The following is a 14,256-nucleotide window of genomic DNA, read 5'->3' as shown; positions in this document are numbered from 1 at the left end:
TTTGTAGTTTTGGTAAAACTCTTCAGCCAAATCCACCAATGTGTAGTATCAGCCTGTAGTAATATTTCGACCAGTATTTTTCACAGGTGCTACCAGACGTTTGATGACAGCTGCTGAACCCTGTTCTTCTTTCGACAAATTCTGAACATTACCTGCATAGGGTTCCATATTCAAGACGTATCTGTCAACTGCATCAGACATCACGCATATAAGGATGCCATACTTGTCCGGTTTATCCTTCATAAATACTTTGAACGGGCAGCGCCCTCTAAACAAGCTGAGCATATCATCAATGGTGAGGTGGACCCCTGGTTTATACAGTAGTGGAAACCTATCGTTCACTTTGTTGAAAACATCACGGATTACTGTGAATTTGTCTGCTTCCCTTCTTAGCTGGCGGGTACTTTTGTCATCAAACCTTATGATTGCAGTAAGTTCCTTGAAACGTTCTCTTGCCATAATACCCTTGTAAACTGGCCGACCCGTTAGGTCTGAGCAAAGATCGTGTACACTGACAGAATTGTCCTTATTTGCCCTCATAAGTATCAGGATTCCTATAAAGGCATACAATTCTTTCTCATTAGTCAAAGTAACATTTCGCCTAACTGCCTCTTCATTTGAATGTCTTACTATAACATCCATGATGTCAGGCGTAAGAAGTAACTTCAAGGCTTCTCCAGGTGAATGGCAAACACCAGCTGGAGTTACTCCTGCCTGCTCTCTTACTATATTAGTAACAGACCTCCATGGAATTCTAAGCTGTGTGGTTACATACCTTCTTCCAGACTTGGCCACAATAACATCCTGATGCTCACTGCGTGAAGCTGCGCTATCTTCATCTTCTCTAACATCCATATCACTTTCCTGATCTGAATCATACTCCATAACACCATCCTCATATTCACTTCCACTCTCCGAGTCAGAATCTTCATCTAAAATTTCATTCAGAACTCTTTCTAAAGACGAGTCAAGTATTCTTTTAGTCATTTCTAAGTCTGAGTGTGAACAGTAGGGAACTGCACTAACTCACTGCAAGTTTACAAGATAAACAACAGCTGACTGACATCAACAGTCACTTCCTCTGAAAGTAAACAGATTGTTGTGAATATCAAGAATACCAACCAACAAGAAACTAACTTGCATTGTTGTAGAGATGAGAAATACAAAATCCTACTAAGGGAAATTTTCTATAGCATGGAAGCCTAAGGGGGGGGGGGGGGTTGTTGGAGCCATAATAAGTTTATTTATTTTTTCTTTCAAAGCAGGAATTTTCTATAAAATATATTGATACTAACGTTTCATAAAATAGCCAACAAACAATAACTCAAAGGGAATATGTAGTACGAAAGTTACTTGGGCAAAAGCAGGGGACATAAAAAAATTGTGGGTTCAACAACCCCCTCCCCCCTTAGGCGTTGTTGTTGTTGTGGTCTTCAGTCCTGAGACTGGTTTGATGCAGCTCTCCATGCTACTCTATCCTGTGCAAGCTTCTTCATCTCCCAGTACCTACTGCAACCTACATCCTTCTGAATCTGCTTAGTGTATGCATCTCTTGGTCTCCCCCTACGATTTTTACCCTCCACGCTGCCCTCCAATACTAAATTGGTGATCCCTTGATGCCTCAGAACATGTCCTACCAACCGATCCCTTCTTCTGGTCAAGTTGTGCCACAAACTCCTCTTCTCCCCAATCCTGTTCAGTACCTCCTCATTAGTTATGTGATCTACCCATCTAATCTTCAGCATTCTTCTGTACCACCACATTTCGAAAGCTTCTATTCTCTTCTTGTCCAAACTATTTATCGTCCATGTTTCACTTCCATACATGGCTACACTCCATACAAATACTTTCAGAAAAGACTTCCTGACACTTAAATCTATACTCGATGTTAACAAATTTCTCTTCTTCAGAAACGCTTTCCTTCCCATTGCCAGTCTACATTTTATATCCTCTCTACTTCGACCATCATCAGTTATTTTGCTCCCCAAATAGCAAAACTCCTTTACTACTTTAAGTGTCTCATTTCCTAATCTAATACCCTCAACATCACCCGACTTAATTCGACTACATTCCATTATCCTCGTTTTGCTTTTGTTGATGTTCATCTTATATCCTCCCTTCAAGACACCATCCATTCCATTCAACTGCTCTTCCAAGTCCTTTGCTGTCTCTGACAGAATTACAATGTCATCGGCGAACCTCAAAGTTTTTATTTCTTCTCCATGGATTTTAATACCTACTCCGAATTTTTCTTTTGTTTCCTTTACTGCTTGCTCAATATACAGATTGAATAACATCGGGGAGAGGCTACAACCCTGTCTTACTCCCTTCCCAACCACTGCTTCCCTTTCATGTCCTTCGACTCTTATAACTGCCATCTGGTTTCTGTACAAATTGTAAATAGCCTTTCGCTCCCTGTATTTTACCCCCGCCACCTTTAGAATTTGAAAGAGAGTATTCCAGTCAACATTGTCAAAAGCTTTCTCTAAGTCTACAAATGCTAGAAACGTAGGTTTGCCTTTCCTTAATCTTTCTTCTAAGATAAGTCGTAAGGTCAGTATTGCCTCACGTGTCCCAGTATTTCTACGGAATCCAAACTGATCTTCCCCGAGGTCGGCTTCTACTAGTTTTTCCATTCGTCTGTAAAGAATTCGTGTTAGTATTTTGCAGCTGTGGCTTATTAAACTGATTGTTCGGTAATTCTCACATCTGTCAACACCTGCTTTCTTTGGGATTGGAATTATTATATTCTTCTTGAAGTCTGAGGGTATTTCGCCTGTTTCATACATCTTGCTCACCAGATGGTAGAGTTTTGTCAGGACTGGCTCTCCCAAGGCCGTCAGTAGTTCCGATGGAATGTTGTCTACTCCGGGGGCCTTGTTTCGACTCAGGTCTTTCAGTGCTCTGTCAAACTCTTCACGCAGTATCGTATCTCCCATTTCATCTTCATCTACATCCTCTTCCATTTCCATAATATTGTCCTCAAGTACATTGCCCTTGTATAGACCCTCTATATACTCCTTCCACCTTTCTGCTTTCTCTTCTTTGCTTAGAACTGGGTTTCCATCTGAGCTCTTGATGTTCATACAAGTGGTTCTCTTATCTCCAAAGGTCTCTTTAATTTTCCTGTAGGCAGTATCTATCTTACCCCTAGTAAGATAAGCCTCTACATCCTTACATTTGTCCTCTAGCCATCCCTGCTTAGCCATTTTGCACTTCCTGTCGATCTCATTTTTGAGACGTTTGTATTCCTTTTTGCCTGCTTCATTTACTGCATTTTTATATTTTCTCCTTTCATCAATTAAATTCAATATTTCTTCTGTTACCCAAGGATTTCTACTAGCCCTCGTCTTTTTACCTACTTGATCCTCTGCTGCCTTCACTACTTCATCCCTCAAAGCTACCCATTCTTCTTCTACTGTATTTCTTTCCCCCATTCCTGTCAATTGTTCCCTTATGCTCTCCCTGAAACTCTGTACAACCTCTGGTTCTTTCAGTTTATCCAGGTCCCATCTCCTTAAATTCCCACCTTTTTGCAGTTTTAATCTACAGGTCATAACCAATAGATTGTGATCAGAGTCCACATCTGCCCCTGGAAATGTCTTACAATTTAAAACCTGGTTCCTAAATCTCTGTTTTACCATTATATAATCAATCTGATACCTTTTAGTATCTCCAGGGTTCTTCCATGTATACAACCTTCTATCATGATTCTTAAACCAATTGTTAGCTATGATTAAATTGTGCTCTGTGCAAAATTCTACCAGGCGGCTTCCTCTTTCATTTCTTAGCCCCAAGCCATATTCACCTACTACGTTTCCTTCTCTCCCTTTTCCTACACTCGAATTCCAGTCACCCATAACTATTAAATTTTCGTCTCCCTTCACAATCTGAATAATTTCTTTTATTTCATCATACATTTCTTCAATTTCTTCGTCATCTGCAGAGCTAGTTGGCATATAAACTTGTACTACTGTAGTAGGTGTGGGCTTCGTATCTATCTTGGCCACAATAATGCGTTCACTAAGCTGTTTGTAGTAGCTTACCCGCGTTCCTATTTTCCTATTCATTATTAAACCTACTCCTGCATTACCCCTATTTGACTTTGTGTTTATAACCCTGTAGTCACCTGACCAGAAGTCTTGTTCCTCCTGCCACCGAACTTCACTAATTCCCACTATATCTAACTTTAACCTATCCATTTCCCTTTTCAAATTTTCTAACCTACCTGCCCGATTAAGGGACCTGACATTCCACGCTCCGATCCGTAGAACGCCAGTTTTCTTTCTCCTGATAACGACATCCTCTTGAGTAGTCCCCGCCCGGAGATCCGAATGGGGGACTATTTTACCTCCGGAATATTTTACCCAAGATGACGCCATCATCATTTAATCATACAGTAAAGCTGCATGCCCTCGGGAAAAATTACGGCCGTAGTTTCCCCTTGCTTTCAGCCGTTCGCAGTACCAGCACAGCAAGGCCGTTTTGGTTATTGTTACAAGGCCAGATCAGTCAATCATCCAGACTGTTGCCCTTGCAACTACTGAAAAGGCTGCTGCCCCTCTTCAGGAACCACACGTTTGTCTGGCCTCTCAACAGATACCCCTCCGTTGTGGTTGTACCTACGGTACGGCTATCTGTATCGATGAGGCACGCAAGCCTCCCCACCAACGGCAAGGTCCATGGTTCATGGGTCCTAGGGTTAATAACCGATCATTGGCTTCAGTTTGAATCTAACAGAAAACTTAAATATAATCATACCTCAAAAGTTAAAAGTGTATTAACAGTGTCACGGCATGCACAGACAAACATGAGCCCAAAAATTACACATCTCTTTGATGGTGAATTTATAAATCCCAGAACTTAAGCATCATCTTTTTAATAATTGTGCATAGAATACCCATTATTGCTGCTTTTTCACATGTAATGAAATAGTTCCTTTCATGTTCAACCAATAAATGTATAATATTTCAGTTCCTTAATTAAACTTACACTGATGACCTTCTTTCTTGACAGTCCCAGTCTTAAGGTCAAGGATGCGGCCAGTATTCTGAGGCTCTTGTGTTGAGAGCTGTTCACGGACCTTCTCCACATCCTCAGCATGAATGTTGTCGTAGATGCAGGAACCAAACCACTCATTCTGGAAACAGATTTTTTTATACACTGTTTAATATTCACAGAGCTGTAATACATTTTACAACAGAGATCCAATCTCACCGTAGAGTCCTAATACACTAACTTAAAAAATGTGCATGGACTAGGATTTCATCATCTCTAACTATAGGTGATAATTTTCTGAACATTAAATTACCAAAACATGCACCATGGTGTAAATCATGACTCTGAGCTAAGATTCTCTTTCTTACTACAAATGGTAATACAAAGGAATCATTGATAAATATGTCAATTCTGATGGGCAGCTGATAATAACTGATGGGCATACAGTGATAAAATGCGTCTAAAACTTTAGTGTACACCAGCTATAAATTTAATTGCAAATAATAGTTACTAGTTGGCATGCAGAAGAAGTACAAAAGGTACTAAATCTGCCCAACTAATTGCTTGTGACTTTAAAATGCATCTCTCATTGAAACTTCCTCGCAGATCAAAACTGTGTGCTGGACTGAGACTTGAACTCAGGACCTTTGCTTTTCACGTGCAAGTGCTCTACCATCTGAGCTACCCAAGCACGGCTCACGACCCATCCTCACAGCTTCAATTCTGCCAGTACCTCGTCTCCTACCTTCCAAAGCTTGGGTAACAGAAGAGATATTGAATTTAATTGATGAAAGGAGAAAATATAAAAATGCGGTGAATGAAGTGGGTCAAAATGAATACAAACGTCTCAAAAATTAGATCGACAGGAATGCAAAATGGCTAAGCAATGTAAGGAGGTAGAGGCACATATCTCTACGGGTAAGATAGATATTAACTGCAGGAAAATTTAAGAGACATTTGGAGAAAAGAGAACCACCTGTATGAATATCAAAAGCTCAGATGGAAAGCCAGTCCTAAGCAAAGACAGGAGAGCAGAAAGGTGGAAGGAGTATGTAGAGGGTCTATACAAGGGCGATGTACTTGAAGGAAATATTATGGAAATGGAAGAGGACATAGATGAAGATGAGATGGGAGATATCATACTGCATGAAGAATTTGACAGAGCACTGAAAGACGTAAGCCAAAAAAAAGTCCCCAGGAGTAGAAAATATTCCAATAGAGCTACTGATAGCCTTGGGAGAGCCAGCCATGACAAAAATCTGCCATCTGGTTAGCAAGATGTATGAGACAGGTGAAATACCCTAAGAATTCAAGAAGAATATAATAATTCCAATCCTCAAGACAGTAGATGTCGACAGGTGTGTGAATTACTGAACTATCAATTTAATAAGTCATGGCTGCAAAATACTAACACGAATTCTTTACAGACGGATGGTAGAAGCTGAACTCGGGGAAGATCAGTTTGAATTCCGTAGAAATGTTGGAACACGCGAGGCAATACTGACCCTTCAACTTATCTTAGCAGATAGATTAAGGACAGGCAAACCTACATTTCTAGCGTTTGCAGACTTGGAGAAAGCTTTTCACGATGTTGACTGGAATACTCCTTTTAAAACTCTGAAGGTGGCAAGAGTAAAATACAGGGAGTGAAAGGCTATTTACAATTTGTACAGAAACCAGATGGCAGTTATAAGAGTCGAGGGGTATGAAAGGAAAGCAGTGGTTGAGAAGGGAATGAGACAGGGTTGCAGACTATCCCCGATATTATTCCATCTGTGTATTGAGCAAGCAGTAAAGGAAACAAAAGAAAAATTTGGAGTAGGAATTAAAATCCATGGAGAAGAAATTAAAACTCTGAGATTTGACGATGACATTGTAATTCTCTCAGGGACAGCAAAGGACCTGGAAGAGCAGTTGAATGGAATGGACAGTGTCTTGAAAGGAGGATACAAGATCAATATCAACAAAATCAAAATGAGGGTAATGGAATGTCATCAAATGAAATCAAGTGATGCTGAGGGAATTAGATTAGGAAATGAGACACTTAAAGTAGTAGATGAGTTTTGCTATTTGGGGAGCAAAATAACTAATGGTCGAAGTAGAGAATATATAAAATGTAGACTGGCAATGGCAAGGAAAGCATTTCTGAAGAGGAGAAATTTAATTTAGAGTGTAGATTTAAGTGTGAGGAAGTTTTTCTCAAAGTATTTGTACGGAGTGTAGCCAACTATGGAAGTGAAACATGGATGATAAATAGTTTAGACAAGAAGAGAATAGGAGCTTTCGAAATGTGGTGCTACAGAAGAATGCTGAAGATTAGATGGGTAGATCATGTAACTAATGAGGAGATACTGAATAGAATTGGAGAGACGAGGAAATTGTTGCACAACCTACCTAAAAGAAGGGAACAGTTGGTAGGACACGTTCTGAGGCATAAAGCGATCACCAATTGAGTACTGGGGGGAATCGTAGAGGGTAAAAATCATAGGAGACCAAGAGATGAATACATTAAGTAGATTCAGAAGGATGTGTGTGGGTTGCAGGAGTTACTCAGAGATGAAGAAGCATGCACAGGATAGAGTAGTATGGAGAGTTGCATCAAACCAGTCTCTGGACTGAAAACACCACCAACAACAACACTGAGGATACTAAGAACCTAAAACGATTAGGAACCACAGTTCCATAGTTCTACGTACTGTTCCCGAAGTGGATTGATATTATTACATTACTCTTACCAACAGAAATCAAGAACCAAAAATGTTTGAGAACCACTATTCTAGGCAATGTTCCCTGATGTGGACTGATATTATTATACCACTCTTACCAACAAAAATCTAAGTTTCTGCTGGAGGTGACACAAAGAAGGGAGAAAGATGAAAGTTAAATGTCTTGTTGACAACAAAGACATCAGAGAAGGATCATAAGCTAGGAATGTGAAAAGATAGGGAAGGAAACTCACGGTTATGTTCAAAGGAACCATTCCAACATTTGGCTTAAGCAATTTAGGGAAATCACTGGAAACCAAAATCTACATGGCAGGGCATGGATTTAAATCATTGTCCTTATAGAAGAATCAAGGTAATAACAACTTGGTACACTTTACAAGTTTTGTGAACCCGAAAATTATGCATCTGTTTGATGGTGAATTTATAAATTCCAGAACTTAAGTATCATCTTAATACATGAAGACATGATGAGACAGTCTTACGAACTTCCCAAATTTGTCTCTCTACATAAAGTGCTAAAATAACATGTTTGTATTAAGTGTACTACTAGGCTCAAAAAGTAATCAAAATCATTTGAATTCAAAAAATTATATTATGATCAGTTTAATACTAAAACTAGGAGTAATATTAGTAAAACAGGCTCTTTAGAATGAAAAAATAATCCTCAATTATGGAACATTGCACTATTTTGACACAATTGCATAAAGGAGTTACTGGCAACCAATCTAGCTCTCCTAATTAAAATAATCAATACAAATTTCTTCCCATACAGACAAAAATACATACCTGTGGTTGATTTAACACTGGAGCCACTGAATCCGAGACATAAATAACACGACCAGTATCACAAGTTACAACGAAAAGGAAACCATCTGCAGCTTCCAGGATAAGGTGCTTGAGTTCTTGGTCTGTGAGGAATGATGGTTTGTATGTCCCATCCGTGCTCGTATTGCCAGTGCCTGAAACAATAATATGGTAATATAGTCCATACAAATCTAGCATTATCACTTAAGTGACAGGTCACCTTATTATCACTTGATTTCTTTCATCTCTCTTATACAATTCAACAACAAAAACTCTATTATAGAAACCGCATAAGGCTTTACTCAACCAAATCAGACAGTAATTTCAGTTCTGAAAATCAGTAATGCTATTTAAAAGTGCTGAAAGATAACAGAAGAGGAACAAATGGATGATTAAAGATTCTACTGCTCTATATTGTGTAACAGCCTGAATTTGAGTTGGATTAAAACATGATGTCTGTGCAGAGAGAGGAAATAAGGCAAAGTGTGGAAAGGGAGACAAAATATATGGGGAACGTACGAGATAAAAAGCTAGCACAAAACAAGTGACTGATTGCTCAAAGAGAGGGACAGAAGAAAGCATTTTATTTACATCAACATATATACTCCATAAGTCAACATACATTGCATGGCAGAGGGTACCTTGTATTGCTAGCCATTCAATTCTATATCCCACTCACAAATGGAGTGAGGCCCAATATTGAAGAAGGAGGTAGTATGGACCAAAACATGAAAAGAATGTCTAGTAAACTGGGCTCTACTGCACACCTTAACAGCTATGAGCATTTGTTCAGTAGAAGAGATGTGTTTCACAATAGTGGAGATGAATTAGATTAGGGGTAATTCAATTGGGAAAAAAGCTCCTATCAGTTCAACACCTGATGTTTGGCTATTCGAAGTATCATCAAGTCCGACAGTTTGTAAATTAGTTTATGTGTTATCCATTTTGGTCCCACGGGGATTGGGGATACATCAGGTCAGCACCAGTAGAGCCTTATGCTGGTGTAAGGCTAGTGTCTCAGACAGATTGCCCAGTATTCCTGATGCTCCGTTCATGACACATCTTTCCAACTGCCAAGCACCCCTGAGCATAGATCACATCACACTTTAGATTGGACAAAACAGGCGAGTATTACGGAAATGTTACTGAACACTAGACCAGTCCAAGAAGTGGAAAACATCAGTGAGAAGTTGGACCAGATCGAGATCAAAGCCTTGTTCCTTGTTTGGGGACACAGAGGAAACTTCTATGAGAAAAGGAAGGCAAAGAATGGCTTCCTAAGAACAAATGGGCGGAATTAAATCTCTTGAAACTAAGAACTCTGAGAAAAAACTGTCTTCAGAGAGAAGTGAGTAAATGGACGCTGCCCATTTCCAAGGGAATAAGAGAACAAGAGAGGAGACAATTACACCCACTCCCCAGGATAACCAGACCCAGAAAAAGCTGAGGTAGAAAAAAAGAAATAGACCTACAGTACTGTTGTCTCGGTTTTTCGGATGGCAGTAATTCAACAAAGTCATTCACTTGTTACCATGGAAGTTAGTTCAGATGGCTATCTTCGAAAGGGCTGAGGAAGATCTAAGTCAAGGGCTCGACTTCAGGAGGGTCTATCTGGACAAAGGTGCTCTAATCTTTGTCTGTATGGGGATGAGAACAGGAGACTGGCTGAAGGAGATGGTGCCCAAGGTACCTCCATGGGCAGAGGCGAAGTTGCTGGCCAAGACGGCAGAGGAAGTCTTCACGACCGAGAAAATATCAATCTGGGTACCTAAATTAAGTAACGGTGTTTCTCCAAAGATCCTGTTCGAAAAAGCACAGGTGCAGAACCAGAAAGTCTCGATATAAGATTGCACGATAATTAACTGGAAGGTTGCATCTGACAGTCAAAGCCTTCTGGTGGATGTAATGCAAAAGCAGAAACTAAAGCAGTATTTAGGGTTCAAAAAATGGCTCTGAGCACTATGGGACTTATCTTCTGAGGTCATCAGTCCCCTAGACCTTAGAACTACTTAAACCTAACTAACCTAAGGACATCACACACATTCATGCCCGAGGCAGGATTCGAACCTGCGACCGTAGTGGCCGTGCGGTTCCAGACTGATTTAGGGTTCTCACGGATTACTGTCTGAGTTATTAACGACATCAGAAGTGACAATGATGGCAACCTGCAACTCTGTGAGGGGGCAACTGCCACCTTGAGTCGCATTCTGGGCAGACAGGAAGTGGATGAGGCCCTGGTCCAGGGACCTTATTATATAACATGAGCGTATCAAGTCTTGGAGGAACTGGAGGTAAGCTGATTTACACCAGGAATAAAAAACACGGAATTGCATTTGTGTTAAGAACTGAATTTCACCCATGCTGATAGAAACTTCGATTCCGGGAATTTATCGACCAACGGGATAAAACAGCACGTTGAAGGGAGCACGACGGAGTCTGTACTGACCTCAGCTTACCTCCCTTAAGAGGACAGTGCTCCTCCTTCCCATGAAGTGAGGACTCTGGTAGGCAGCCGCCTGTTGCGGAATGAACAACAAATTTTTTTTTATTGCAATGCCAGTCCCCATAACCTAGTGTGGAGAAGTATCAACACCGACAATATTGGCTTGAATACTCTTTGGAGAACATCCGGAGATCTTAGGGGTAAGGATCCTATAATTAAAAGCAAAAGAAGGGACGAAGTAGTTAACGTAACTTTTGGGTTGAATTGGGTGTTGAACAGACCATGGTCTATAAGAATCTTAGGATAACGAGCTGTGACTCATAAAGGAAACATCTGAACTCACTCCAATGAAGTTAAAACATCGAAAAGAAATCCAGTTAATTTAGAGGCTGGTTCAAATGGCTCTGAGCACTATGCGACTTAACTTCTGAGGTCATCAGTCGCCTAGAACTTAGAACTAATTAAACCTAACTAACCTAAGGACATCACACACATCCATGCCCGAGGCAGGATTCGAACCTGCGACCGTAGCGGTCGCGGGGTTTCAGACTGTAGCGCCAAGAACCACTCGGCCACTCCGGCCGGCAGTTAATTTAGAGGAAACGGCAGTTGAAGTGACGTCTACCATTGTGACCTTGTATGTGGAAAACTGTCCAATCGCAACGAAGTTCACAAATAAGAACGCATTTTTTGTGAAACAATAATTTTGAATTCCAAATGAAGCAGGTGAGAAACTGTTCAACTCTGCAAGAAGAAGAGGACAATGGGTAAAAATCAGGAGATCCTTGCCAAATAAGAATACAATCTTGCTATTATGCAAGCTAAACAATCATCCTGGAATGTATTCTGTGAGGAGTTGGAAGGTACAACTGCTTGCGCTAGACTTCATAAAATCCTCACTAGAATACACCTAATCCAGGAGGCACACTAAGGAAGAAGGATGGTGGGTATACAAGACACTGCAGGGGATATCGGATACGCTTTTCCAGACTCAATGCACTCTGGGAGACAATACAAAGTTTCAGTCTCTGTGAGGCGTTGGTTCTGCAGGTAACCAACGGAAGAACTGGGAATCTGTCAGGGTTTGTGCCAAAAAACCTAGCAACAGGAATCTCTCCTAACGCATGGAGGGCAGTGAAGGCTGTTTCCTTTCCAAAGGCAGGGAAAACTGATTATACCAAGGCTAAGGATATGAGACCATTCAGTCTGTCCTCCTTTCTTTTAAAGACATTACAAAAACTGGTTAATGTGCACGTTAAGGGAAATGAGGTTACCTGAGTTCCCCTCGGCGCGCCAGAGTTCGTGCGAGCAGCGTGTGTCGTGCGAGCCAAGGCCCAGCCTGTCACTCGGCTTTGCTCAGTACTTTCAGGAAGTACCCGGAACAGCGCGACATTTCAAAAAAAAATAAATAAAAAAAATGGTTCAAATGGCTCTGAGCACTATGGGACTTAACTTCTGAGGTCATCAGTCCCCTAGAACTTAGAACTACTTAAACCTAACTAACCTAAGGACATCACACACATCCATGCCCGAGGCAGGATTCGAACCTGCGACCGTAGCGGTAGCGCGGTTCCAGACTGTAGCGCCTAGAACCCACTCGGCCACCCTGGCCGGCGCGACATTTCAGTTGGCACTGCGATGCGGCATTTTGCGGTCGACACAACTCTGAGTTCGGCAGAATTGTCATGTCAGTGCTGTTTACCCTTCGCTATATGTTCGTGGTACGAAGAACGTCCACAGATCCAGTGGCTATTTGCACAAAAAAAGGCAGTCTAGCGATCTATCGTCACAATCTTTTAAAATGAATGGGAATGTCAGAAGAGAGGGATGAGAATTCTCAATTCAAACAAGCGACAGGTACTGCTTATTTGCTACGAAACGACATTATAGTACCATGCAGAAAGAATTTAAAGTTTTAGACGACAATGAAAGAGCAAAGTTCTGTATATCAAGAAGCACTTTGTGGAGTCGCACCCATTATTCCATTTTCAGGTGCAACGATTTTCACAGGAGATGAACGAAGAGTAGGGAGACTTCATACATTACTGCAAAGTGCGTTGCTTAAATCAAGCGGCATGCCTGGAACGATTTTTCGATTAAAATCTCGCTATTGTTAAATTAATGAACGGTATGGAAACGAAAATTACGGCATCCGGAATGGATTACAGACCGCATTTTAAGTGGACTTGGGTGCATACTGCCCTCAGTAACATCTTCTCTGATTTGACAGGCATGCATTTGAAAAGAAAATCGCGTTGTAGAAGGCACACAATCTGACAAATACAATCCAGTTCCCTAAGCTCAACGGCGAAAAAGAAAGCACGAGGTTTGAAGATCTCATTGTGGTCTTGGAAGAATTACAACGATAGTTTTATAAAAGTTTTGAGGACACTGTCAATCTTACATCTGTTTCTGAGACCGTTTGCAGTTTCAGTTGAAAGCGTCCCCTGTCTATATGCAGATGTAACTGATTAATCTGCAACGTAATTCCAGTTTTAATTACAAATCATTTTACGTTAAAACTGTCCAGGAACTCTACAATGCTTTTCTCAGGTGTATTTTCCAGCCTCCATAACGAGGCTGCAAAAGTGCTACAATATTTCTGTTGTTGAGAAATGTGAAATATAAAACCAAGTCATATGCAGTACGACTATACTGCCATTTAAATGCTGCGCGTTCGCCGTTTTCCCCTTTTGACCCTCATCGCGCTCAGACATGGCCGTGTGGCGGCGGGGGATGTGAAGCGAGGCTAAGCGCTTTGACACTTGTGCCCGAACACGGCCCGCGGGCCGAATCTTGGCTACCCCTGCTCTACAGGAAAACGGACACTCATATTAACCAAGCAAATCATGGGAAAAAGCACTTCGACTTGTTCGGAGGATAGGAAAAGATAAAGTGCTCTGCTCTCTGCGTCTTCCTAGACAATGAGGGGGCTTTTAGCAATACAACATTCGAATCCATAGTTGGAGCTGCATAACAGAGTGGCATTAAGACCACTGTATGTAGGAAACATAAGGTTATGCTGAGCAGACGAAAGTAGAAGTCACTATGACAGGTGTGACAATGGTGACTGACACAATCAATGGGTGCCCGCAAGGTGGGTTTTGTCCTTGCTGCCGGCCGGAGTGGCCGAGCGGTTCTAGGCGCTACAGTCTGGAACCGCGCGGCCGCTACGGTCGCAGGTTCGAGTTCTGCCTCGGGCATGGATGTGTGTGATGTCCGTAGGTTAGTTAGGTTTAAGTAGTTCTAAGTTCTAGGGGACTGATGACCACAGCAGTTAAATCC

General features: G+C 41.3%; 1 protein-coding gene across 4 annotated transcripts in view; it reads right to left on the bottom strand.

Annotated features, from left to right (window-relative positions):
• LOC126262212 (aryl hydrocarbon receptor nuclear translocator homolog) overlaps positions 1-14,256 on the bottom strand; it is a 566,087-nt gene that overhangs the window by 49,455 nt on the left and 502,376 nt on the right. For all 4 annotated transcript variants that reach the window (XM_049958644.1, XM_049958642.1, XM_049958641.1 and 1 more), the window contains 2 exons: positions 8,511-8,683; positions 4,993-5,140 (listed from right to left, as the gene is read on the bottom strand). In XM_049958644.1, the coding sequence (XP_049814601.1) occupies positions 4,993-5,140; positions 8,511-8,683 (321 nt within the window). The remainder of the gene's footprint in view (positions 1-4,992; positions 5,141-8,510; positions 8,684-14,256) is intronic.

Source organism: Schistocerca nitens, chromosome 6 (assembly GCF_023898315.1).
Source record: "Schistocerca nitens isolate TAMUIC-IGC-003100 chromosome 6, iqSchNite1.1, whole genome shotgun sequence".
NCBI classification, from domain to species: domain Eukaryota; kingdom Metazoa; phylum Arthropoda; class Insecta; order Orthoptera; family Acrididae; genus Schistocerca; species Schistocerca nitens.
This window is presented reverse-complemented; position numbering and strand designations above follow the sequence as displayed.